Consider the following 27,923-nt stretch of genomic DNA (forward strand, 5'->3'; position numbering starts at 1 on the left):
TCTCACAGGTCAGTACGTAGAAATTTATGTAATTTGGGGAAAAAACATGGTAACTGAACAGAGAATTTAAATCATATAAAGCCACTGGATATTATTATATTTACAGGTCAGTGTTTGAATATGGGTTGGTTTTGACTCTCCTCAATCACCCCAATACCAGCTTTCAAAAAAGACAATCTATATGTTGCATCATTTTTAATCACCTACTAGATGCTATAATAAAAATAATTATGCATTTAATGGCTTTAAGAGTATTTATTCATTCATCAAATGAATAAACTCAGTGTTTACTGAATTTATACTCATTTATTTTCTCATTTATACTCATTCCAAAAAGGCTCTAAGGAGATTCCCCAGAGATATAAATGATAGATGAAAAATTAAAATTTAGAAAGAGGTGGGAATCAGAGAAAAGGGATTTGAGGGTAGGAAAGTTAGAGGAAGCTGTTTGGCTCTTAAAACAATATGTGAAACTCATAGTTTTGCACGAGGTTGGCTATAAAACTGTGTGTGTGCTTTCTAGCATGGATATTTAAGATAAAAAGAGAAGATGTATACCTTTTCCTGGCAGAGAAAGCTCCCAGTGTAAAAGATGTTTGTTTTTAGAGATGTTCTGACTAGTAAAGTATGGGGTGTTTGAACTGAGTGTGGAGTTGGTGGCAAAAATATTGGACTGTTCTACTGGGTCATGACCCCTCCCCCTCAAATGGACATATACAAACATGTGCAAGAATTTTTCCATGAAGCAGAGCATGAACAGGTACAAACAGGATCCCCACAGAAATGTGACGGCTGGAAGACAGGTTCACAGGTATAATTTCAGGCAAAATACTATCTCTGTCTTTCACCAAACAATAAACGTAAAGGAAGAAAAAACACACAAGTTAGTGAAGTTTTTGGAGCAAAGGCAAAATGAAGATATCCTCCAGGTCTATCAATCTAATAGTCTGAGTGGTGTGGCTGTCAGCTGGGGTGCGTGCAACCCCAGTGGGAAGATGCTCAAAGTTTGGCGAGATCCTCCGCAACTTCTGTGGGGAAGATGGGCTCAGGGACCTCGTGCAGCTCACCAGCCTCTTCAGCTTCCTCATTCCAGGAGAAAAATGTGTGTTCTTCATTGAAGCCTATTAAAAAATGACAACAATAAAGTTTACTAATTCAGTGGCTGATTTCTTTTTTTTTTGGCTATGTGACATGTGGGATCTTGGTTCCCTGACCAGGGATCAGACCCATGCTCCCTGCATTGGAAGCACAGGGTCTTAACCAGTGGGCCAGCAGGGAAGCCCCTGGTTCCAGTTTTGATCTTTGTTACAGGATTTAAGGGAGAGCAGCTTCAGAACCGTCCAGAGGTGTCACACCACCATTAGAAAGGATTCTGGAACTGCCAAAGAGTGGGCCTGTCATTGGTTATACGTTAGCTGCAATACACTTGTTTTGTTCAGTTTGCATTGTATCCTTAGACAACATTCTGGAACGTCTGGTGTACAGCGGACTTTGGGCAGAGGCTGAGCAGCATAGGATAAAAGGAAGATGAACTGGAGGGAAGGCCAGTGCTCTGCATGAGACAAACCGTTGCCAACTAACTATTCCAAGATCAGCCTCTGTCGACTTAGACTGTTGCACTCAGGTCCCTGTAGGCAAGAACAGTGTTTTAACGGTTGAGCTTTTGCCAAGATTTCCTACGCAACCTCTCAGTGGAGTGGTTTGCTTTTCCAGTTTTTTTGGTCCCCCTTCACAAGTATTGACCACTGCCAATGTCAGCAAAATCCTCATTAATCTGTTAATCCATTCCGGAATGCTCAGGGGCCGGCACTGTCACCACAGAGGAGCTGGGCCTCTGGTCACTAGAGTCCTTTTTGATGCCCCGAAGCAGCTGTTCCCCTTGTGGTGAAGTCTGGTTGGAAATGTGATCAGTCATTTAGGGAATCTAAAGCTTCCACGAGTCAGGATGACAAAAATTAATCAGACAGTAAGAAGGAGCCATATAATTTTACCCATTTGAAAAAAAAAGCCCTCATGTTACACACTAAATAATACGAACTTTTGACTGCCCTTACATGACTGAGACATAGTCTCCCCATTATATCTTTTTTTTTCCTGTAAATCTTAGGATGTGTGTCAAGGTCATTACATACGTTAAATGTGACAAATTTATAGTTACTATTTCTATTGGTCCCTGAAAAAAGCGCCTGTACTGAGTAGGACTTCCTTGCTCGTCCACAATACTTTCTGTAATGTATCTATCTCATTCAAGAGTTACATTTATGGCAGTGGCCGCCCCCGGCCTTTTTGACACCAGGGACTGGTTTCATGGAAGACAATTTTTCCACGAACCAGGGGAGGGTGGTGAGGGGATGGATGGCTCTGGGATGATTCAAGTGCGTTACATTTATTGTGCACTTTGTTATTAATTACATCAGATCCACCTCAGATCATCAGACATTAGATCCCGCAAGTTGGGGACCCCTGATTTATGGTAACAAGTACGTCAGCACTACTTAAATAACATCCTTTTTTGCAGTCTGTCAATTCCATTTTAAAATGCAAATAGTTTTAGAATTTTGCAAAGACAAGTATTGGTCTCTTTAAACATCTTTGCATGCTTGCTTTTGGCTATCACAGTAATACATAAAGAGTAAAAATGCATATTGGGGGTTTTCTCTCCAGGTTGCTGGTACATAAGCTGCTTCTATCCATGCAGATTTACAAAGTTTGATGTCATAAATGACTGGTTCATTTCTCTTGAGACTGTAGTCTTGCCAAGGTAGATTAAATTAACACGCTCTCTACTTAAGTAAGGCAAATTGTTGCCAAGAACCACCAGGGAAACATCTGTCTTTAACTTTCTTGGGCTGTGCAGAGAAACCTTAAGTATAACTTGGACCATAACAAAAGGTAGGCTTGGAAATTCCAATCAATTAAGTTTATTGAAAAGCATCACACAGCCTATTCATCAAAAAAAAAAAAGGGGGGGGGCGAGAGTTTTAAACATTCAGGTAAATAGATAATCCATTAAGAAAACAATGCACATTGTGGCAAATGCCATGCTGATTTTGTCAGCACTTATTTATAGTCTTTGGATTCCCCTGTCCGCCTGCTGAGAGACTTCTATTCCTCCCTCTCCCAATCTTTGTTCTCTTATTCATGGCTAAAGGAAAACAAAGCAGAAAGCAGCACATACCCAGTGTTCCATTCTGGCCAAGTTCTTCCTCTATAGTAAAGAGGCGATTGTACTTGGTCACCCGTTCGCCACGAGAAAGACCTCCCAACTTGATAAACCGGACACCAAGTCCAACAGCCTAAAGGGATGAGGAACAGCTTATTTTAAATGGAGTCATATTTCGCTAAACTAAACTCGTTAGGGAGGAGGGACCCACACACTGCCGCTGTGTGTTTTGGTTTTACTCTCTCAAGTCAGTTTCTCATCTCATAAGTGTAAAGTGGCCTGCTTACAAGCCGAGAAGACTCAGGGGTACAGAGATAGTGTGACTGTACATCAGATGCTATCCTAGTCATGTGAGCGTCTGACTTTTATATAAGAACACTCTGGCCTTTATCACTTCATTTTAGGCGGTAAGATTGCAAGTCCACACCCCAGTCATTTAAGTATGCTCATCATTTTCCCAGGACTTCAATTTTTCTTGTTTTTAAAAGTTCAAAGATTAGCTCTTTGCAAAAGGCAGCTGTCTGGGAGGAAGCAAATCTGGGAGGAAGCAAATCTTTCATAAAAGGTTACATGACTTTGTCTGCCAAATCCACCACTCTGAAACACCATTTCATGATAAAAGCAGTGTTTTGGCAATTCTGCAATGGACCAGTTTTTAGCACTTACCAAATCGACAAGGCTGTCATCAGACGATTCTCCTTCTGTGCTTCCAAAGACAGCGATGAGCTTCTTACCTGTAAGCAGAGGAATTCGTTTCATTTTAGATGGTACGAATCTAATCAACAGATACAAGCCTCCAGAATAAAACTTTAAAGTCTGCCAGAGGTTTAAAACTGTGAAGAGTCAACTCATTGACCATCTGAGAATTCTAACCCATATATTTGCATTTCTAGTACCCTGATTATATCTGTGTAGATAATGAACACTAAATGAATGCTGCTGCTACTGCTGCTAAGTTGCTTCAGTCGTGTCCGACTCTGTGCGACCCCAGAGACGGCAGCCCACCAGGTTCCACCATCCCTGGGATTCTCCAGGCAAGAACACTCGAGTGGGTTGCCATTTCCTTCTCCAATGCATGAAAGTAAAAAGTGAAAGTGAAGTAGCTCAGTCGTGTCTGACTTAGCGACCTGGTGGACTATAGCCTACCAGGCTCTTCTGTCCATGGGATTTTCCAGGCAAGAGTACTGGAGTGGGGTGCCATTGCCTTCTCCGAAATGAATGCTATGTTTCATCAAATCTAAGATACCCTCGATTGTAAGAGGCACCATTATTACCACTAAAGAGGAAAAATGCTCAAGTTAGATTGACACATTTCTCAGACCACAGCTATAAGATACAATCATCTATGTTCAATGTAGAAAAATGTGCATCTTAGAGTCAAAATACAAGTAAGTACAAGGGCATCATATGCCTAAATAACAGATTTCACAATTCATGTAAAATTTTGTTCAAAGGAAAACTGTCTTTCTGAATGTTGACTTATTAGAAGAGCAGTGTTAATAGTACTTAATCAATCACGTTTAAAGATCTCAAAGCCCCTTAAAATTTGTCAAAGCCTACAAAGACTGCAATCCAGAGTTCTTCCTGTGGTGACAGTGTTGTGTCTTACAGGCAGGAGTTACAGCAGTGATCTGGCATGGAACAGAATGTCTGCCAAGTGCCAGGCCCAGGAAGAAAGGCCAGGCCTGGGGCGTCTCTCCCACCACCTGCAAGCCACCCTGCCTGGGTCCTAGACCGGGGCAGGCTGCAGGCGAAGGGACCACAGGCATTTCATTCCATCTTCTGCCACTAGCCCAGGCCCCTGGCTCCCAGTCTCCATCTGAGCCTTGCACCAGCTCTGAGACTAGCCTTCTGCTTAGTTCCTGAGATCCACTCACGATACTCATGTTTCAGGCCCTGTGCATAAGTGAACAAGACTCCCAAGAACACCCTGGAAAAGGAGGCAACAAGAAGATGAGACAGTTGGATGGCATCATCAACTCAAAAGACCTGAGTTTGATGTCCGGGAGATAGTGGAGGACAGAGAAGCCTGGGCTCGCAAAGAGTCAGACCCAACTGAACAAACTGTGGCCAGTTACTACAGTTGAAAATATGGGATGAGAAAGATTCAGAGTAGCCAGTGACGGGTGGGGAAAATTAGGAAAAAGCATCTACATCTGAAGAGGTTTCATTTAGGTCAAGAAGATCTGAAGGATCAGAACTAGTTAGCCAACTAAATGGTACAGGGCAAAGCATTCTAGGCTGAAGGAACAGCATGTTCAAAGACCTGTAGGTCGTAAAGAGCTTGAAACTTTTGAGGAACTAAAAAAAAGTCAGTGTGGGCTAATTATTGAATAAAAAGAATCAGTGTGGTGTTTTGTGAAGCTGAGAGAACAGCAGCCTCAGCCATGTGTTTGTGGTAGCCTTCCCTGAAAGGGGCAACCTCCTGGGTGGGGCTGTTCTTAGAACATTATGAACTGAATCAGTAGTAAGGTACATTTTGCTGCTAAGTCGCTTCAGTCATGTCCGACTCTGTGCGACCCCATTGACGGCAGCCCACAGGCTCCCCCGTCCCTGGGATTCTCCAGGCAAGAACACTGGAGTGGGTTGCCATTTCCTTCTCCAATGCATGAAAGTGGAAAGTGAAAAGTGAAAGCGAAGTCGCTCAGTCGTGTCCGACTCTTCGCGACCCCATGGACTGCAGTCCACAAGACTCCTCCGTCCATGGGATTCTCCAGGCAAGAGTACTGGAGTGGGGTGCCATTCACTCACAAAGGGCTGGGGTGTTTTTTTCTTCCAAGATGGACTCCATGCTTCTTAGTGCCTGATACACTGTGTATTTAAGTTCATAATGAGTCTTTCAGATCTGTATTTCCACTCACCGTCAATGAGATTGGTTATTTCCACCAAGTCCGACATTGTAGTTTGGTTTATGTGTTTTATGATCAGCCCGCTGTATTTGAGGATGCTGATGTTGCCCTCCTCTAGCAGTTTAGAGATGCTTTTGGACGCGGTGCCTGCAATTATGTAACACCTGGAACCAAGAGCATTATAGATGCTGTCCCACTGTTCAGAGTCCTGGGTGGATATTTAAGAATTGGTCATTACAGTGAATGGAGCATCATCACAAAACAACAGGAATCATAGACAATCAAAGTTAGACACCTTTCTGAGATACATAAGCTAGGGGTTTAGGGGGAGTTTTCTGTTTTTTGCATTTTTCAGCTGAATGCTGCTTGTACCACAGCCACACAAGTTAATAGGCTTCGTGGAATAGAAACCTACAGTGATGAAATTTGAGCTTAAAGATCTAGTGAATAAAATGTTAATACACATTAAATGCTTTTCTCCACGTTGATTCTGACATCCTTCAAGCGCAGGCTTTTCCCACCCACTGTGTTATCCACGATGCTGCTAAAGACTGGCTGGTTGGAGGATGTTAATGTTATTTCTGGTAAAAAGACAATGGAAAGAAATGAGCCTGCAGGGCTGTAGACCCTCATTCCCAACACCCTTATTTTTAATTGGTGAGACCAAATGAAGTGAAATGCTCATTTAAATAGTAATATACAGTCTTCCCAGCTGTTGTACTAGATTTCCACCTGTCCCATCAGGACAGACAATACAGGTGCATCTTATCACATTAAAAAAGAGCTGTGGCCAGAGCCTGGGGACAAGCAGCAGAAGATAACGTCTGGTGGGATGCAAGATCTGGGCTCAGTATCTTCCACAAGTGCTGGGATGTAGCCCAGGCTGTGAAAGGAAAGATGGGAATGAGAGAGCCTGGGGCTCCAGTAAGATCCAGCTCTCTCTCTGTCCCTCAAATTTTAATAGCTGAGTTATCTCAAAGAGGATATCTGCTCACTATATCTAATGGCTCTCAAGTTCATAAAATCAAGAATGTAAGTTTTGAAGTTTAAGTGGGTTAGGAAGAGTGAGAGTTATAGGCACACAGACAGTCCTTGTTGGATGCATTAGTGTGAACAGGTCAGAAAACCTCAATATCTCAAATCTCTTAAAGAATATGTTTTTTTTTAAACTTCTATACATGTGTAGTAACTGAATTTAGGTTAAAAAACATTTGGCCTAGTTGAAGTTCTGTTTCTGTGAGCACTTGGAAATGATGTGTGATTAACCTATTGAAGCACCAGCCAGCACAGCAGGCTCATCTGCCATCACTTAGGCTGCTGGTAAACACACAGGTACTCTGAAGTGCTGGGGGATACGTGTTTTATTCCGTAGATGGGCACACTCCTAGGTAATTCTGTTTCTGCTAGTCATTTGCCCGGTAAGGACCTTTTCTCATAAATGCCCAAGTAAAATATCCCAGCCCAAATTACATTTCAAATCTACAGATCGAAAACAATGAGACTTTATTCTGTTTTATTATGAAATTCAAGGTGAATCCCATTACCTCCTTCCTGAAAGGATCAATTAAGGCAATAATTGAAGGGAACTTGTTGATCAGATCCACATACAGGTCAACCATCTCAGCTGCATTTTTGTAGGTCCCCATCATCACTTCATACTTTCCTTTACTCTGGTAAGTGTAAAGAAGATATTAAAATAAAAGCTGAATGATGAGTTCTTCCAACATTAAAGATGCAATTCAACTTCTTTCATTCATTTCATATAAAAGACTGCAGGTTATTTTCAGGCCACCCTCACACGAGAAATCTGTGCCTTTTTATCTGTTAAATATCAACCTGAGGAAATCAAGTCTGCATTTCTCTGAATGCCTCATACGGCTCTTCCCACGGACTTCAGATGAAACCTTCTGCACAAAACAATTGCCTGCAGAGTAGGAGAGGAGTAATTCCTTACTTCAGTTTTAGGATGTGATGCCAGATCCCTGGCTGTTTGGAAGATGTGCAATCACATAAATTCATAAATAGAATAGCAGTGCAAACCTGCCTACTTACTAGAACTACCATTGTTCAGCTCACAGTGAATGAATTTAGCTTGTTGCCTTTACTGTGAATATTTTAAATTTGAAAGCGGGGCTAGACTTTTGAGATATGAACAGTCAATATGAAATGTAAAGAGACTTAGGTGAAAGCAAGCAGGCATGTTCTAGTAGTGACTATTGTTTTGGAAGTGGAATTCTAGTGTAGCCTGTTCATCTGAAGTCTGGAATGCCCCCAGGTACTTATGTACAGGAGTGAACGGACCTGGAGAATTTAGTATGATGTCTGCAAACACAGCACCCTTATGTCCAGTCCAAATCTGTGTCCAGCACTGGTACCTGGGGCATTTAGGTACGGGGAGGGAGGTGGAGTGCACCAGAATAACTGATTTACTAATGCCTTCCTGTGGCTGCTAACAGGATGGATTCCATTAGAATTAAGCAGGTTCCTAAGAAGTCCATCATTGAAAAGATTCTGTACTTTTTTCACATTAAAATGTGTTTAAGAACTCTTAGTTTCTATACTACAAAACTTATACAATCTTGTCTTGTCAGAGAGGAAATGCTTTGAACTAACTTTTTCAATGACTTTGAACTAACATAAGAAGAATTATCTGCTATCTAGCTAATGCATTTTACCGAATATAAGCAATAAATACCCAGTCTCGTTAGCGCTAGCAGTCAGTATATTCATAGTTCATGGTATATGTTGTAGATGAAAACATGCAATTATTTTTCTTAATGGTATGCCTAGAAACCATTATGTGAAGAATAGAAAATTACATTAAACATTCTTTTCTGTGTTTAGTTTCTATAGGAAACTAAAAACTTTAGAAGTCAGCTGATACTTAGGTTTCTAATATACTATTCAAGATTTCCTTTGAAGTCAAAAATTAGAATTGCAAATTAAAGTGGAATCCTATTTGGTCATGTCCCCTGAATTTGACATTAATTACCATTACTAATTATTCTCCAAAAACTTCAATAACTTGGAAATACTTTTTATATTTAAAAAGTGAGTCACCAGCAAAAACTCCAAGAACCATGTGTCTAGAAGAGCTTGTCAAGTCATAGTTACAATTGACTCGCTTTTTATGCTTGACCAATTCAGCATTCATCAACCAAATGAATGTACTCAGCAGAACATACCAATTTGTTAAATTATTTTTCAGCAGTTCTCATGATTTCAATGTAAGTAATCCATTTTAGTCATTTTTATTACAGAATTTCTCTATATAACTATTATGACATTTCCTGTTAATATTTAAAGTTATATGGCTATGTTATTGTCTGTCAGAAGAAGACTATAGGCTTCCCTGATGGCTCAGATGGTAAAGAATCCATCTGCAATGTGGGAGACCTGGGTTCGATCCCTGGGTTGTGAACATCCCCTGGAGAAGGGGATGGCAGCCCACTCCGGTGTTCTTGCCTGGTGAATCCCCATGGACGGAGGAGCCTGGTGGGCTGCAGTCCATGGGGCTGCACAGAGTTGGACGCAGCCGAGTGACTGAACACAGCACAGCACGTTGTCTGGTCATTAGCTAACTGGGCTTTCCCAACTCCATTTATATTTGGACCCTTCCATGATATTACTTGAAAAAATAGACTTTGTTTGGAAATATAAACAGATAGGCTCCTCTTTTGAGTTCTAATTTAAAAATAATGGGACCGAAACAAAAGGCAAAAACTCTGGAGTGGAAACTTACGTAGTCCATCAGCTCATGTGCGGCACAGTTGATGGCTAGATGCAGGTTCGTTCCCAATTCTAGCCCCAGGTTCGCACAGATTCCTTGTATGAGGAGCAGTGGCTGCTCTATAGTGTCGTAATTAATGGTTAAACAGCCAAGATGGGACATCTTGCCGGTGATCTGCTGCTGCAGGATCAAGAAAACCACGTGTGTAAATATAGCACGCTAAGGTTCTTAGAGCTTCTGGTGGTTGGCAGCTAATAACCAGACTCAACTCTACAAACACAGGGTCCTCGGACTCTCCATTCACCCTGTCCCTAGTTCCTGCTCATGTCTGCATGACCTCTGGGCAGATGAATGTTCTGTAGTATCTGGGAACAGTTTTCTTACTCCCGAGGTTTTCAAGTTTGACCTGGGAACACACTCCTCTCTCTTTAGTTGCCCATGTCATCTCTCTGTTGGCTCTACCACTGAACACGGGCTGACCTGAGCCATGACCACCAGGCTGGTGAGTCTTCAGTCTGTCCCTATACATGTCTGTCCCACCTGTTCCTAACTCTGCCTTCTTCCTCTAGACCTGCTCTTTCCTGTGTCCCATTTTCCTTTAGAAGGATATAACTGTTAAAAGGCCACCTGATGCAAAGAACTGACTCATTGGAAAAGACCCTGATGCTGGGAAAGATTGAAGGTGGGAGGAGAAGCGGGTGACAGAGGATGAGATGGTTGGATGGCATCACCGACTCAATGGACATGAGTTTGAGTAAGCTCTGGGAGTTGATGATGGACAGGGAAGCCTGGTGTGCTGCAGTCCATGGGGCTGCAAAGAGTTGGACACAACTGAGTGACTGAACTGAACTATTAAAAGGGCTTCTCTGGTGGTTCACACAGTACAGAATCCACCTGCAGTGCAGGAGACCTGGGTTTGATTTCTGGGTTGGGAAGATCCCCTGGAGGAGAGCAGGGCAACCCACTCCAGTATTCTTGCCTGGAGAATCAGCATGGACAGAGAAGCCTGGCAGGCTACAGTCCATGGGGTCTCAAAGAGTTGGACACGACTAAGCACAGTGCAGCACAACTGTGAAAATGCAAGTTAAAAAAATGTAACTCTTCTTCAAGAAAGGTTTTATTTTAAAAAGGATGGGCGACTCCAGCTGAAAGGACACAGCACAGAGGATGCACGACAGTGGAAGAAGGTGTGAGGACCCAAATGATCTTGGGGAAAGGTCAAAGTCTGAGACTTCAGTGGGCCAGACGACTGCGGGCAGTGGTGGCCCAGCAGCCTGTTGCCGGAGAGGCAGGGACGGAATGATATTCCAGCTCTGGGGGCTGGCCGCCTGGGTCAGTCCCCTTGAAGCCATATTACTATGCGATTTCTGTTTATGTGAGGCCTGGTCCTGGAGCAGAGTGACTTTGGGAGAGGGGAGGGGGCGGGGAATAAATGACCTGTCATACAGAGTGTGGGAAATGCATTTACTTACTTGGCCTCTTTTGCCTCCATCGTGACTTTTTTTTGTCTCTGGCTTTGGAGGAGGGGACTGTGGGACAGAAGATAAAGATATGTCACTTGGGATTTTCAGACACGTCTGTGGCAGCAGGCAGAGCTTTTGGTCCTCTGACCTGGCAACTGTTCTGAGCCAAGCTGGTCATGCTTCAAGTCTCTCTCTCTCTCTCTCTCTCTCACACACACACACACACACACGGGTGATGCCAACCACTCTAATGTATGGGGGTATGGATATACACGTTCATGCATTTTTACTTATATAAGTATTCCCTCATCATGTCCTGACTCCTGCTGTGTTCAGGAATTCTTTTTTACAGGAGGGTCTTAAGTCCCCTTCTTGTCCGTAAGGAATAACCCCAGTGTGGGATTTGCTTTTAAAGGCCCAACATATTGTTTTAACTATTCTTATGGTGCAAACACTCTCACCTACAGGATAGGTTTGACTTTCGGAAATAGCTGATGGTCATTAAATCTGCTGGATCTGATGTATGTGATGTCATGTGACATTAAAAGCAAAGCTAATTCCCAATGAGACGCTCCCACGGTGTGCAGTATTGGCAGCACACTGGAACATGGATTTAGCCTTTTATAGGACGCTCTTTAGGACTTCCCTGGTGGCGCAGTGGACAGAAGCCTGTCTGCCAATGCAGGGGACATGGGCTCGATCCCTGGGCCAGGAAGATTCCACATGCCATGGGATGGCTAAGCCTGTATATGTCACGACTACTGAGCCTGAATGCTGTAACTACTGAAGTCCATGTGCCTAGGACCTGTGCCCCACAAGTTCAGTTCAGTTCAGTCGCTCAGGCGTGTCTGACTCTTTGCAACCCCATGGACTGCAGCACACCAGGCTTCCCTGTCCATCACCAACTCCCAGAGCTTGTACAAACTCATGTCCAATGAGTCAGTGATGCCATCCAACCATCTCATCCTCTGTCGTCCTCTTCTCCTCCTGCCCTCAATATTTCTCAGTGTCAGTCTTTTCTAATGAGTCAGTTCTTTGCATCAGGTGGCCAAAGTATTGGCGCTTCAGCTTCTGCACAAGAGAAAGCCTGTGCAAAATCAACAAAGACCCAGCACAGCCATCCCCACCAAAAGACGATGCACTTTAATGCCCAGCAGTTATTGCCTCTATAAGTGGAGGCATGTTCGTCAAGAATCAACAAGGTTCATACTCAAGTATACACAAATACAGAAGTTATCCTGCTTCCTTTCACTGTGGAGTCAGCTGAGCTTTCTATCCCTCGGTATTAATAAAAATAATATAGGAAGTGAAGTGATGTGCCGAGAGAGACAGGGAGACACACACACAGCACTGGCTCAGGAAGCTGTGATCTAGTGATGGCAGATAGTGAGACGCAGGTAACAACCAGGAGGAGGGCGGTGTGATGGGGAGTGCAGAGCCGGGGACTTCCCTGGGTAAGAGTCAGGGAAGGGGACTTGGAAGAAGCAGATACCTGGTGGGAGTTGGGAACGTGGGAGTGCCGAGCCCTCCAGGTAAAGAGCAGCATGTTCATGGCCCAGAGCTGAGCAAGGGCAAAAGTCCTAAAGCAGCATTTTGCAGCTGTGGCACTCTTGATACTTTGACTGGGTGATCCTCTGCTTGAAGGGCTGCCTCGTGCATTGTCGGATGTGTAGCCGCATCCCTGATCTCAGCGTTCTAGATGCCAGGAGAGCCTCAAACTGGGACAACCCAGAACGTCTCTGGGCATTGTAAATTGTCCCTTTGGGCAAAATCACTCCCCACTAAGAACCACTGCCTTAGAAGAACACAGTGATACATTTTATTTTGTCAAAATTGAAAAAGAAAAAATATCTCTATGACTTCATAAAATACAGTTAAAAAGGCAGGCAACGTGGTAGAGGAAATTAGGTATTAATGTGACATGTAGAAAGGACTGAAGCCTTTATTACAGAAAGAATTCCTAGATTATCAGTAAAAGATGAACACAAATAAAAAGGGTAAAAAAATAAAGCATCTGCAGAGATTTGTGCAGAATTTTACATGATTTTAAATACAAATCATGCTATATACTTGGATGTGTGATATCTGTGTGTATAAATACAAAACAAAGGCTAGAAGACCACACTCAGTTTTTAACAGTGGTCAGCTCTAGAGATGGAACTGGAACTGAGGGTGGTGGTGAGTGTGGGGTCCAGGCAGGTAGAGTTAGCACAGGGGTGGGGTGAGGGGGACTAGCTCTACCGGTATTTGAATTTTCATAAGAACATGCATGAGCTACTTGTATAATTAAAAATAAACTGTATAATTAAAATTGTATAATTAAAAATTTGAAAGTCAGGATGACTCCAGAAAGCTCAAATATCCTGAATTTCTAATATTCTAAGCTGGATCTCCTCCACCGGCTCTGACAGCCACCACCATAGGCACTGCTCATGGCTGTGTCAGCTCTGAGCACACTGCATGTATTTAACTTGTATACTCCTCACAATGTATCATATCCATTTTGTGGATGAGGAGCCTGAGGCGGAGAGCTTATGTAATTGGCACAAGGGCCCACAGCTAGTAAAGGGGCAACGCAAAAGGCAAGGGTAACTTGTCCAAGTCTGAGTCTCTGCAGGCTGGTCACCTATAAGGAAGTTGGCCTCCTGGAAATCACCCCGGAAACCGGCTCCAGTATGAATGTGTGAAAGTGTTAGTCACTCAGTGGTGTCCGACTCTTTGTGACCCCTTGGACTGTAGCCCACCAGGCTCTTCTGACCATGAGATTCTCCAGGCAAGAATACTGGAGTGGGTAGCCAGGTGCTTAAAGCAATTCTGATCAACTGTAGGGCATGGGCCCCAGCCACCTGCCCCCATCACTGATTCAGCGCTGGCAAGACTGCACTGGAGCCAAAGTTCCTTCACAACATTTCGAGATGGCAACTTGGCCCCCATCCTGCAGGAGAATCAGCTAGTGCGTCCTAATCATGTAGTTTAGAAGCCTCACACTATGTAACTGTGGGCTCAGGATTGGATCCTGGAACAGAAGAAGGACATGGAAAAACCAGTGAAATTTGAATAAAGTCTGGAGCTCAGTTAGTAGTAACGCAGCCTTTTGGTTTCTTAGTTGTGATAAATGTGCTTCGGTGATGTATCCTGTTAACCCTGGGGGAAACTGGGGTGAGGGGGTGTTTGCGAACTCTGCACCGACTCTGCAGCTTCTCTATAAACGCAGCATTATTCCAAAGTTAAAGACAAGGATCGGGCCCCTCAGCCTGTGCACTGTGCACGACCCCAGTCAGAACATGACTGTACATTCCTGCATCTGAACAGGTATTCCTGATGTGTCCGTGGACAGAGATGCACTTTGTGGACACAGCGGAGGAAGGAGAGGGTGGGACGAATTGGGAGGGCAGCATTGAAACATATACACCGCCATGTGTAAGACAGCTAATAGGAAGCTGCTGTATAACACACGCAGCCCAACCCGGCGCTCTGTGACATCCTAGAAGGGTGGGATGCGGGTAGCATGGGAGGGAGGCTCAAGAGGCAGGGAATATACGTATACTTACGGCTGATTCACACTGTTGAATGGCAGAAACCAACACAACGTTGTAAAGCAGTCATCTTCCGATTTAAATTAATAATAAAAAAAGAATATGATGGAACCACCTGGTGCCTCTACAGCTGCCCCCATCCAGCCTCTGTGACATCCCCCCCAAGGGCTTCTCAGTCAAGGGTATTCATTTGCCCAACACTGGGATTCTGAGCAGGCACATGTGACCGTGCCTTCACCATCATACCAAGCGGCCTCTCATGATCCTAGGGGCCAGATCTTTCCCTCACAATCTTCGCACAGGGCCATCTGCCTCAGAAATCAAAATGAGATGATTAAATTCCATTAGAAACTGGCCCCATAGCCAATGAGGGAACGTATGAGCTTGGGTCATGGGGGAAACCCAAAGAAGATGAATACATTTTTCTATCTGTAGCAACAATATTGATCATGTTGCATATGAACTATAATTTCAACACCAGAAGGTATATAAGCATGTTATTACATACCATATATCCTCTTTACATACCATTTCAATTGCTTTGTTGATGTGTTTCTGAATTTCCAGAAGCATCTCTACACCCTGTAAGCAGAATAACCGTGATCTTCCACAACTGCCTGATAGCTCAGTTGATAAAGAATCTGCCTGCAATGCAGGAGACCCTGGTTCGAGCCCTGGGTCGGGAAGATCCCCTGGAGAAGGGAAAGGCTACCCACTCCAGTATTCTGGCCTGGATAATTCCATGGGCTGTATAGTCCATGGGGTCTCAAAGAGTCGGACATGAATGAGTGACTTTCACTTCACACTTCACAACTGTAGCCTAGAATTTTAAATATAAACACTTACACCACACATGAATATTTCTAACTCAGAATATTTGTGGGGTCTTTGATTAGACATCCTGGGTAGTGAATTACACATGGCCTACAATATCAGAGGATTAAATGCTAATTTCAACTCTCCATTTTTATTTGGGTGAAAATGAATGAGAGGCTCTTCCTCGTTATCCTGTCTTCACCGTTCAGAACTGGCTGGTTTAGTTGGTTGGGTCATGTTAACTTCACTCTCTTTCATGGTCTCCTGACCAACCTTCTTGCAACACATGTCCCAGGTCATCAAGGGCTTCTGCAGGGGAGTGTTTGAATTAGTATGAATCCACTGTCACTTAGAAAGGGGGAGGATGTATTCTGCTGATGGTGAGATCTGCATATGGAGACAGACAAAGAATGGCATGCCAAACGCTCTGGTACCCAAATAGCACAACAGATATTAACTGAAGGAAAGATCCTGGCACCAGGATCTGCACGGGATCTGACAGATGGTGCGCCAGATATAAATTTGAGTCTTCCAAAACTGATAAAAGCGAGGTAATGCCTATTTCCCTTAAAAAAAAAAAAAAAAAAAGAATTCTTTATCATAAAGAAATCATCTTGAGATTAAAAAAAAAAAGATTTTCACTATGTTGGATAAAGTATCAGTCACTATGTTGCCCAGAAGGGACGGAGCTTCCTGTCCTTTTCCTGTAAACATCCACTACAGAACACGAATGCTTAGTTCTGCCTAATGCCTAATTGGCAGGATATTTCATGAAGATATAAAGAGGCATATTGACTCATTTATGCCACTGAAGAACAGTTAGGCACTGACAGACCTCTGAGTAGTACACATGCCACTTAGGATTCCTTCCTTCCATATTCCATAAACATGCACTAAACCTCTCTTACGTGCCAGGCAATCTGCTAGGCTCTGCAGTTCCTACTTAACAGAAGGGCTCCTATGAAAGTGCCAGCTTCCTCTTGTTGCAGCCATTGTGCATAGACTAGTAAATAAAGATATCTCAGTTGCCCCAAAGAACATCCTTCTAGCACTCTCAAGGCTTCTCTGTGAGCCTCTCCGTTCATTTCAGTTGCTCAGTCATGTCCAACACTTTGGGACCCATGGACTGCAGCACACCAGGCTTCCCTGTCCATCACCAACTCCCGGAGCTTGCTCAAACTCAACTGTGATCCTCTAGCATGAGTCAATATTACAAACAGCCAGAGATCCAAGGTGGTCTAAATGTGATCCCCTTTCATTTGTGGTCTTGTTTTCTTCCTGCTTCCCTAATTTCCTAAATTTTTTTCTCATTTTTTATTTAATTATTTTTCCATTGGTATCATAAGCCTTGGGGGCATCCACTAAAAACTCACTAATGATGATTTTTTTTTAAAAGAAAAGGTACTTTGAGATAATGTAAGGTACTTGTTTAGCTGTTAATCCAGGATGGGGTATACAGATCACTTCTTTCATCAAATTCAGCTTCCCAGGTGATGACTTCCCACAGCTGACCAGCGACACCATCAGAAGAGGTATAGTTAGCTTTTCTGGCTGTTCCTGAAATGGGGGTGGCGGGGCAGGGAAGCAAGAGGAAATGAGAAACATGGTTCATGCGTGTTGAGACACTCATGGTCCTTGTAAAGGTGTGTAATGGGCACTAACCTGGTGGTGCTTCAGTAATGCAATGTTCAGGCAGAGAGGATTATTGTCCAGAACAGCACTGGCTTTGGCAACAGCCAGTGACACAGCCCCTATGGCCATGCTGCCACAGAGGACAGGCTCAGGGGGTTCTGCAGGTATGACTGGTTTTTCTGCAGAAGTCTCCATCCTTCCTGAAGAAAAAAAATTTGATAAAAGATTGCTTTCCAGAAAGCAAAAGTGCGACTATGATAAAACTGTATTTTTCAATGTTTAACTTACAGATGCAAAGGCTGAAAACTGAGGCTGGGAAGAACGTATTTACTTCCACCCCCGAGAAGTTTGTCTGATGTCACTACTCTCTAATGTCCAAAGAGTCCCCAGCCATGGATTTTGCTGAAGACATTTTAGAATACTCAGTATTAACTCCTTCCACAGTCATATAGGGTAGAAATTGTTATCTCATCTAAATGAGGGCTTAGGCTTAAAGACTTGCCTCACATCCAGCAGAACGTGAATTTAAGGAGAGCATTTGGACAGTCTCTGAATTCCAAACCCTTTGTTTTTCTGTGTTCCACCATCGCTCTTGCATACCCAGCTTTGTGCTGAACATCTCATGTGTATATCTAACTGGTTATCTTGCTTGCCAACTCCAAGTGGGTGTCTTTTTCTATGAAGAATTCCTTCCAGATCTAACCATCCACTCAGAATCCCCAGCCATCTTTCACCCTCATATATTCTCAGCCACTTAGTCTGATCAGGCACCAGAGCGTCCATAATAAATCTCTTGTTCCCCTCCTGTTCTCTGCTTTCCCACAGCTGCTGACCTGAGTCAGGTATGTAAGGTAAGTGGAGTCAGATGTGTAAGCACCCAGCACACATTAAATGTTTAGCAAATTAAGGTTCCCTCCTACTCCTTCCCGTCTTACATTCCAAGTTCTATCAGTCAAAAGAAACCACCAAATGAACACCCACTGGTGGTCTCTGCCTATGATTCAGCAGCGGCCATCCCCACCTTCCAGAAGATTGGTTTAACATGATTTTTCTGCCTTGGGCAACTGTCCTCCTCTGTCTGGGCCTCAGCATCTGAAACTATGAAGTAAGAGACCTTGTATTCATGATCTCTTTGGCCCGTGGTCTGGTGCTTTCTTACTCAGTGGAATCCACACTCATCTGGTATTTCGTCTAGTCCCAGCATCATGCTAGGAACTGGCAGTTCTAAATTGAATGAGGCATGATTCATGCCTTCAAGGAGTGTTGTAATTGGATGGACATACAAAACACTGTTACAACACTAGCAGCAGCTCTGGAATTAATATATCAGAGGAACTGAGGTGAACAGTATGTTAGAAGGCATGGAGCAAAGGGCTATGATAACTTCAGTTATATGCCTTAAAATGGCAAGGTCTTCCAAAGACAGTTTTCATTAATGTTACCTGGGACTGAAGAAATGTTGGTTGTGTATATCAAAGGATACCATTAATTTTTAAAATATGGAGTGGCTTTCTGATGAGCTAATGGGAAATTTGAGAAGCAGTTGAAGGTCTCCATGTCACCCCCCACCCTCTCTGCCCTTGGGCAGAGAGTACTGTTCAGAGTACTTTGTTTACTAAGTGCTTACATCTGGGTAAGAAATATTTTTTATCTTACAAATAAAAATGGAGGGCAAGATGGGGTAAAACCGTGCTGACCTAACCTTGTAGCTTCAAGCAAGGAAATGGCATGGAGGATGGATGGTACCTGGTGGGAACCCAACCCAGGTGTGCAGCAGAGAGACCTGACCTTGAAAAGGCAGTCCAAGCTTCAGCCTTTCTTCCCCCACATTTGTTACTTATGGTTAAGGTTCTACAAGATGATCAGCCACTGACCTTGCTTTTGTCCTTTTTTCTTGGATGGAGGTGGAGGAGGAGGTGGTGGTGGCGGCGGCTGGGGTGAAAGTGCTGTTGAGTCTTCTAGGTTCTTTTCCAATTCTTTTCTCTCCTTATCTTCTTGTACTTTATTTTCAAAGAATGTCCTTAATGGCAAGAAAGTATGGATTTATAATGAGATTACTTAGGAAGATCGCTTGTAACTTTGGTCACATTTCAGTGCTGACCCTAAAATATTTCAGTAGCTAACTCTGCTTTTTAAGCTACCTAAGAACAAATCTGCTTCAATTTCCAAGACTAAAAAATGACACTGTTATAAAACCGTGTTCAAGAACTGAAAATCATTTTGGCCTGGAAATAAATATTTAAAGATTTCGGGTGCTCATTTTAAAAATTATCTGAGCCCTGTTTATTATTTTTAAAGTAAAATTTGAAGAGATAATTTGATTAAGGGCTTCTGGTCATTATTCAGGCTAATGGTCATTTATTCTTTTTGAATAAATAATAAATAAATGACCACCAGACAAAAAACGAGGCAAGCATAGACAGTGAAATACATAGCATTATATGCAGGACTAATTTTTTTTTAATTTGATGTGGGTGCTTAAAATGAACAGCTAAAAATTTTTGGGGAACCCCAACTTAGGTACCTCTAAATAAAATTTCAGCTTCCTGGAATAAAAAGAGGGTAAAAATTTCCAGAGACAAAAAAACAACAAGCCAAAATAAAAAAAAAAAAGACTTGGGAATCAAATTTGCATCAGATGCTGGTGGGGCTGTGCCTTTAAAGTAATGAAAAAAACAGATTTCAAATGAGAATTCTATACTCAGCTAAACAGTCAAACATGAAGGCAAAATGCTAACATTTTCACACATGTAAGAATACCCTTACAAAAATTTATATCCCAAATACTCTTTTCTCATCCTTACTTAAAAAAAAAATTATATATTTTTCTGGCTGTGCTGGGTCTTCATTCCTGGGTGAGTATTTTCTCTAGTTGCAGCAGGCGAGGGCGACTCTGTTGTGGTGTGTGGCCTTCTTGCGGTGGCTTCTCTTGTTGCAGAGCACAGGCTCCAGGCACGCAGGCTTCACTAGTTGTGGCTCTCAGGCTCCAGAGCTTGGACTCAGGAGTTGTGGGCTTGGTTGCTCGGCAGCAGGTAGAATCTTCCCTGACCAGAGATCAAACTTGTGTTCTTCTGCACTGGTAGGAGGACTCTTATCCAGTGTACCATGAGAGAAGCCTTCAACCTTACTTTTACAGGATGTAATCCAACAATTCAAGAAAGAGGAAGATATGGGATCCAGGAAACAGGAGAACAATGAAGGGATATCTTATGGCATCTCTGTAGTAGGGCTAGAGAGGAACAACTCAAGACGGGAGATTTGGGAGGGAAAGTTCCAGGAAAAAAAGGAATGTAATGAAATAGAAGGTATGACTAAGGGATTAGGAAAACAATTAAGGATATGTTAATAGCAAATAACACACACAAAGAAGTGGAATAGCATTCAAAAACTGGAGGGCTACAATCCATAGGGTTATAAAGAGTCGGACACGACTGAGCACGCACATGTGCATGACACGCACACGCTATTTATAAAAGACATAACTAGAAGTCACACAAAATTATATAGGATTCAAAACCTGTAAAAAGCTATTCAAAAAAAAGTTTTCTTATAAGGTCATGATACAACTCTGATGCAAACTAAAATGTGAAGTTACACACAATTAAGCAAATGATAAAACTTTAAAGAAAGAGACTCCAGTTGACCTTCTTTGGCCACGAGGACTGTGGCATTGATCCACACAAAAGGAGAAGTAATGGTAACCCACAACGTGGTTGGATTAGCTATGTGAACTATGCTCACATAGCCGTACTTCCTTGGTTTGCACATTTTAGAGTCAACCTGTGGGCAAGGCCTGGAATATTTGGCTGTGTTTGGAGATCAGAACATAAGCACCACCCACTGGGTCATATAAAAGGATAAGCGAGGCTCGTGGGGATGATGCATGTGAGGAGGTACAGAGTGGAAAAAGATGGTGTCTGAATTCTTGATCCTTTTCCAGAGAAACTTTGAATCCTAGGAAAGCACCATGCATAAAAAGAGGCCAAAAGACCTTACGTAGCCTTACACAGTAAAAGTTTAATAACAGGATTTTCAGGAGAAAAACAACATTTTATGCTGCATGTTGATGCGTTAGCATATGTTTCCTAATTGACTTCCCAACTGTACCCTACAGATTGGACACACCTGTTTCATTGGCAGGTGAAATGGAAAGAAAGTAGGTACATGATTATACTGGACACTAACGTTTCAAAGTTTCATACTTACCTGAGCACCTGATCCACCTCAGCCTGGCTGGAGGGCACTAGGCCCTGGAGCTCCTCAGTGAGAGTTTCGTTGACCCACTGCACTGCGGTGCTGACAGCATCCAACCTTTCCACTTCCTCGGCTTCAACGAGCTCAGGTGAAGCGTTCTCGTGGGCTTCAAAGTGAGTTGCGATCACCACAGAACATATGTTCTGAAAACAATATAAATGTGTTCTACATTTTCCCTGCCTTTCACAGGAAATAGGAAATTGAATGTATCCAACTTTAAGGTACATGATCTTTTATCACCAATTTCAAAGAGAAAATGAGAATCTGTAATTTTCTTTGAGATATTTTTATAGCTATTGAAACACGGTGGAACCCGACTTCAAGGAATGTTTAAAATTATTACCTTGTTAAAATAGTCTTATAAAAACCTTACATTGAACTTCATTTCTATCATTGCCTCTCTCAAAAATAGCAAAAAAGGAGACAGATTTAATCATAATTATTTTCATGGATGACAATGAATTTTTCTTCACGTAGATCAGTCTACATATTTATAATTCTATGTAAGTGAGTGAGAGTCGGTTAGTCGTGTCTGACTCTACAAACCCATGGACTGTAGCCCGCCAGGCTCCTCTGTCCATGGAATTCTCCAGGCCAGAATACTGGAGTGGGTAGCCATTCCCTTCTCCAGGGGATCTTCCCAACCCAGGAATCAACCCAGGTCTCCTGCACTGCAGGCGGATTCTTCACCATCTGAGCCACCAAAACTATGTAAATCTTCATGTAAATACATGAATCTATAACCCTATCTGCAGATTACAGAACTCATGACATTAGCAGTGTCAGAGTTTTAAAACTATTTTTGCCCCATTTCATGTCTCAATCTTCAGATCACCTTCAGGTCTGTACCAACAGTGCACATAATAAACCATCATGGCAGATTGTATGATTCATGCTTTGTGTTCATAACTGCCTACAAATACTGTATGTGTATCTCACAGACACTGAATTTCGAAACATTAATTTCCCACTATTTAGACAGTAAATGCTAATAAATGCAGTGGAGCCAAGACAAAGAGAAGAACAGGTTTAAGTTGCTTCCTACCTTGGGAAAATTTTGAATGGTGCAGAATATTTCCACTTGGAGGGTTGGAAGCCCAAGTCCATCCAGCACATTTTTCCCCACAACTTTGCATATGGTGGGAGGTTTTGCAAGTTTAGAAAAGCAGTTTGCCTTCAACACACACACACATAAAAAAAAAAACACAAAAATACCACATCTAATTTATCTTTGAAAGGTCATTCACATTTGCTCTAGTTTCTAGTAAACCTCTCTGTGAATGTCCTCATTCTGGGATTAGTCTAGCAGCTCTGTGGGAACATAAAGACTTGGATTTAGCCTCTGGTACATGGGGCAATTTGTCTATTGAACTCTCATGGGAAACTCACAGGCATGTTTTTATTTAAAGGTCCTGGTTCATTCTTTATGGGCCCTAACCTATCCTTCCATGCAAGATGCTGAAGTCAATTGGCTTCTAGAAAACTGCGATGCATTCAAACCCAAGAAGCCTTAAGTGGGTTCATTATCATTTCTCCCTACAAGGCAGGTATTTTAAAAGGTGAAGACTTATACATAGGCTGTACTTCATTTACCATCAGTTCATGCATAGAACTACATGTTCAAAGAGGACTGTTGGAACCTTAGTGACAGCAGTTTCATTGATGTGGAAGAACAGAGGTCATTTGGAAGTTGATCCAAGAAACAGAAGAAAGGGAATGAAGCTGAGGGAGAATATCCTCTCAAGGAGACTGAGTAAAAAGATTCAAGGGACTTCCCTGCTTATCCAGGGGCTAAGACTCTGAGCTCCCACTGCAGGAGGTACAGGTTCCATCCCTGGTCAGGGAACTAGATCCCACATGCCGCAACTAAAAAAAGATTCCACATGCCAGGACAAAGACCCAGCGCAGCCAAATAGATACACAAAAATTAAAAGATTCACGACTGGGCCCCTGTGCAGAGGGCTGGGAGCTGGGAGAGAAGGAAGAGGGGCGAGAGAAGGCCCACCCCCTCACCCTCTTTTATCTTCAGACAGTTATTCACTCTTTATTTCCACATAGCAAACCAGGCCTCTGATCTTTCAGTTCAAAATCCAATGACCACAACCTACCTAACTGGTCATCTCACATCCATCGGCAATGTGCCAGCACTGAGGTGGTACCCAGCAGAACTAAAGCAAAAGCCAATTTTCAAGCCATCCATGCATTTTAAGGATGACAGTTTGTATATTACTGTGTGTGCACGTGTGCTCAGTCGCTTAGTTGTGTCCAACTCTTTGCCACCCCATGGACTGTACGCGTGAGACTTCTCTGCACATGGGATTCCCCAGGCAAAAATACTGGAGTGGGTTGCCATTTCCTCCTCCAGGGGAATCTTCCTGACCCAAGGATTGAACTGGAGTCTCCTGAGTCTCTGGAGTTGGCAGGCGGGTTCTTTACCACTGAGCCATCTCGGAAGCCCAGGTATAGAGTAAGTATTGAAATGAAGTTAATAAAATAGGAGAAGAAAAATATTATCTAGTTTAACTTTTGTGTATTAGTGAGTTCAATTCAACAAGTAATGAGCACCTACAATGTACCACATATTGGGTAAGGAGGAAAATGGGACTAACTTTTTTCAAATGTTTATGTACCTTAAAGGAGTGACTTGGTCTTGTTTATCACTGTATCACATTCCACAGTGCCTGGTATATTTGGGATTCCATAAATTGATTAGTTGGAAAAGACCCTGATGCTGGGAAAGACTGAGGGCAGGAGGAGAAGGGGGTAACAGAGGATGAGATGGTTGGATGGCATCTGACTCAATGGACATGAGTCTGAGCAAACTCTAAGAGATGGTGAAGGACAGGGAAGCCTGGCATGCTGCAGTCCTTGGAGCTGCAGAGAGTCAGATATGACTTAGCAACTGAAAACAAGAATAAAATTTGAATCCTGCATACATGAATAAAGGCCAGACACAACCTGTCTAACACAACCTTGGACACTTTGTATACGTTATATTATTAACTTCTCAAAACAACTCTATAAGGTGGTATCACCTCAGTTCCAAAGATGAGCAAACTAAACTCCAGAAGGAAACCTGTCCAAGATAAAATAACCAATGTCTTCATTAACCAATGTCTTAAAATCACCAATGTTTACTGCTTTGTAACAGACTTAGTGGCTCAAGCCATTTACTTGCTCATGATTCTGCAATCTAGGCTGGGCTTAACTGGGCAATTCTTTGGTTGATCTTGCCTGGGGTCTCCTATACAGATTCAGTCATCTATAGGCTGGACCCAGTTCAGAGTACCCAAAATGCTTCCATTCACATGTGCAGTGTCTCAGCCAGGACGGTTGGAACATCCAGGGGCTCCCAGGCCATCTGTCTTTCTCACAGCACATCTGGAAGGTCTCTCACATCTGCTAGGGCCTCTCTCTACTGGATCTCTCTCTCTTTCACTCTCTCTAGCATGGCAATAGGATTTCCCTTCAGCATGACTAATTTCCAAGAGGGAGTATTCCAAGAGTACATCATGCCAGCCCTTACCAAACCTCTGTTTGCATCATACTTGCCAAGGTCCTACGGATCAAAGCAAGTCATAAGGCCACGACCCCAGTCAATATAGGAGGGACTTCCATAAGACTGTTCATTCTGGTGGTGTGGTTCATTGCTGCTGCTGCTGCTAAGTCGCTTCAGTCGTGTCCGACTCTGTGGGACCCCACAGACGGCAGCCCACCAGGCTCCCCGGTCCCTGGGATTCTCCAGGCAAGAACACTGGAGTGGGTTGCCATTTCCTTCTCCACTGGGGACCATCAATTTAACAGTTCATTACTGCTACAAAGCAGCAGAGCTAAGGATCAAATCCAATCTGCCCGATTCCCAATCACAAACTCTTAATCATAAGTTTTATGAAGGAGCAAATAGTATTGCTATTGCCCACAGGGATCTCTCCCATCCCTGAATTCTTCTACTATGTAAGAGAACCATGGAAGAAATGGCATTTGAGCTGGACACAGGAGGTTGTGTAGTATTCCACAGGCAGACAACAGGGAGAGGTTGATACTTTAGGTAGGCAGAATAGGATAAGTGAAGTGGAGGGAACTGGGAAACTTCACATTTTAAAAAAAGTCAGCAGGCCCATGAAGAGGAGCAGGGGAGGGAAGCATAGATAAGCTGTGTGTGTACCAAAGCATAGATAAGCCTGTGTACCAAAGTAGGGGCAAGCGCTGTGAGTCGCACATACTGGAATGTGTTGGATCTCACTAAGCATGCAAGAGGGAACCACAGGAAGTTGAGTGAGAGAATGATGGTCAGATTTGGGGTGAGGAACACTACTCTGGCAGAGTTAGTGGGAGGAACTTGATGGCGGAGGGGGAGAGAATAAAGAGGGCCAGAACTGGGACAGCAACTGAGAAGAACTGGAGTAGCAACTGAGAAAATGAAATGGAGGTGCCTTTATGTCAACTGCTGAACATTCGTCAAAGCCCAGGCCAAAATTCCCACATGCTACAGCCCACAGGGATCTTGCCCACCCCTGAGTTTCTTTAACAAACACACAGTGATCTATTCCTCAGTCTGGCACACAATTCTGAATTACCCTATCTGTTACTCCAGTTATTTTATGTATCAGTGGCCCTCGTCCCTAATTGAGGTAGAAGTTCCCAAAGAGCTGTGCAAACCAAAGCCCTAGCTGCCTAATAGACTGGGAAGAGCATTACACTGGGGGCAAGAGTCCAAGTTACCAGTTTTCACTTCTGCATTAATTCATTGTGAGACAAGAGCTTGGGGTCTTTCTAAAATGAGGAAGTTGGACTAGTTAACTTTCAAGAATTCCTCTGGCAAGAGACTGTGGAAAGAGAATGGAATTGGAAGTTGCATTCACTTATTCACCGTGAGTGTCCACTATGCACTGTGCTAGGTACTAGGGACACAGACCTGGTTTGATTTCTGTCATTCACAATGTTCCTTGAGAAAACCATCTAAATTCACCGGGCCACGGTTCCTTTATTTGTTAATACAGAATCATAAGGTTTACTTCACCGCGGTCCTAGGGATGAAGTGATGTCACAGTAACCACATAACACAAGGTGCGTCGATAAACACCTCCCCTCTCCCCTCCCCCGATTTGATGTATCGGCCAAGACCGAAAAAAACAAATATTTGTGGAACATACCCTATATTAACTGCCCTGACAAGACGTGATTTTGAACCCTGTAGACACACTGCTTCTTTACTGCACTTACATACTCTGCTTGGTGTTGTCATTCTGCCTCACTGTAGTGCGAATCCCTACCAGTTCCAACCATGATACCTTTCAGAAGGTGGGTGTTGGTTAGTACTTACGGGTCTGGAAGTGAGAAAACGCCTGCCTTTGTTTCAACTGCCCACGGCTTTAAGACTAAATATACGCCAGATGGTGAGCAGAGGAGCTAAGGGGTATGTGAAAAGGCGAAACCCACCCCCCGCCGCCCCCACCCCTCTCCACAGGAGCTCACAAGCTTCCTAGGAAGGGTTTCAATACAAAATAGGGGGTGCTACAAGGCCGCTGCAGGACGATCAGTCCAGGGCGAAGGGGGCAAGACTTTGATCTGAATTTGAAGTTTAGATACGAGCTGGTCAGGTGGGACGGGGATCCCCGGAGCGCACGCAGGGCCCACAAGCCAAGGAGCCGAGGTTTGAAATCGACCGAAACTTGGCAGCGATGCTGGGTACGGGGCCCCGGGGTGGGCTGAAGACTATGCTGTAGCGAAAGCCAAAGGCGTTCGCTCCGTGGTCAAAAGGAGGCCGCTGAAGGCTGGTAAACTGAGCTATGAGGTATAAAGGACTGTGATTAAAGGAGATAACTGGCAGCCGGACAGGTCCGCCCAGAGGTAGTGAGGATGCCTGCCAGCGCCTGAGCTGTCGCGCCGTAGCTACAAATCCGCCCAGAGCCCTCTTTCCTCCAGCAGTTTCCCGTCCACCACTTTCTCTCTCGAGATTTCTTTAGCCAGGTTTCCGCTCCGCTTCTTCCCTTCAGGATCCCGGCGCCGCGGCAACCCAACCGGGACCCAGCGCGGCGCGCGTGCGCGACTCTGCGGCGCAAGCGCCCCGCGTTGCCGCAGCGCGGGGCGGGGGGAGAGGGGCTGGAGGGAAGAGGGTTCTGGTCCCAGGTCCCTACCAGGTGCCCGTAGACGTCGGCAGGCTGGAGGTAGAAGGTGGAGTTGAGCAGCTCTTCCAGCCTGCGCGGAACGTCGTTCTCGCGGTAATACTCCATCGCCTGCTGCTTCAGCTTCTGCAGCTCCCTAGTGCTCCCACAGCTGCGGCCGCCGCCTTCTTCCCCCATGGTAGGAGATTTAAGGCTACAAGCGGGGGTTAGCCTGGGGGCCCGCGAGCGTCCTCCCTGTCGCTAGGCAACGCAGCGAGATTCCCGACCTCAGATCTCGCGAGGCTTCCTGCCTTGGGTTCTTCCTGCTTGTGGTAGAGGCGAATGGCTCCTCCGCCCTCCCTGTCCCTGAGGTTTT

The 27,923-nt window shown here is 43.8% G+C and overlaps 1 protein-coding gene across 3 annotated transcripts; it reads right to left on the reverse strand.

Annotated features, from left to right (window-relative positions):
- Positions 1-223: 223 nt before the first annotated feature.
- ENO4 (enolase 4) lies at positions 224-27,827 on the reverse strand. Of its 3 annotated transcripts, XM_005899390.2 has the most exons (14): positions 27,581-27,826; positions 22,489-22,617; positions 21,396-21,586; positions 19,064-19,209; positions 17,220-17,389; positions 16,983-17,114; positions 15,270-15,323; positions 11,215-11,271; positions 9,755-9,922; positions 7,557-7,682; positions 6,025-6,220; positions 3,830-3,897; positions 3,179-3,296; positions 226-1,121 (listed from the first exon to the last, which is right to left on the reverse strand). In XM_005899390.2, the coding sequence occupies exons 1-14, from the start codon at positions 27,743-27,745 to the stop codon at positions 1,000-1,002; spliced, it is 1,842 nt and encodes a 613-aa protein (XP_005899452.1). In that variant the 5' UTR covers positions 27,746-27,826; the 3' UTR covers positions 226-999. The 3 variants fall into 3 exon arrangements, with proteins under 3 accessions (XP_070219583.1, XP_005899452.1, XP_070219582.1); XM_070363482.1 differs by lacking the exon at positions 15,270-15,323 and having other exon boundaries at positions 224-1,121; positions 27,581-27,827; XM_070363481.1 differs by lacking the exon at positions 3,179-3,296 and having other exon boundaries at positions 27,581-27,827.
- Between the last annotated feature and the right edge of the window lie 96 nt (positions 27,828-27,923).

The sequence above is a fragment of the Bos mutus genome, chromosome 26 (genome assembly GCF_027580195.1).
Source record: "Bos mutus isolate GX-2022 chromosome 26, NWIPB_WYAK_1.1, whole genome shotgun sequence".
Lineage (NCBI taxonomy): Eukaryota > Metazoa > Chordata > Mammalia > Artiodactyla > Bovidae > Bos > Bos mutus.

Coding starts and splice junctions, on each gene's coding strand:
- ENO4 (XM_005899390.2), bottom strand. CDS start 27,745: ATGGGGGAAGAAGGCGGCGGCCGCAGCTGTGGGAGCACTAGGGAGCTG. Junction 22,618..27,580: donor CCGACGTCTACGGGCACCTG/GTAGGGACCTGG, acceptor TGTGTGTTGAAG/GCAAACTGCTTTTCTAAACT. Junction 3,898..6,024: donor AATAACCAATCTCATTGACG/GTGAGTGGAAAT, acceptor CTCTGCTTACAG/GTAAGAAGCTCATCGCTGTC.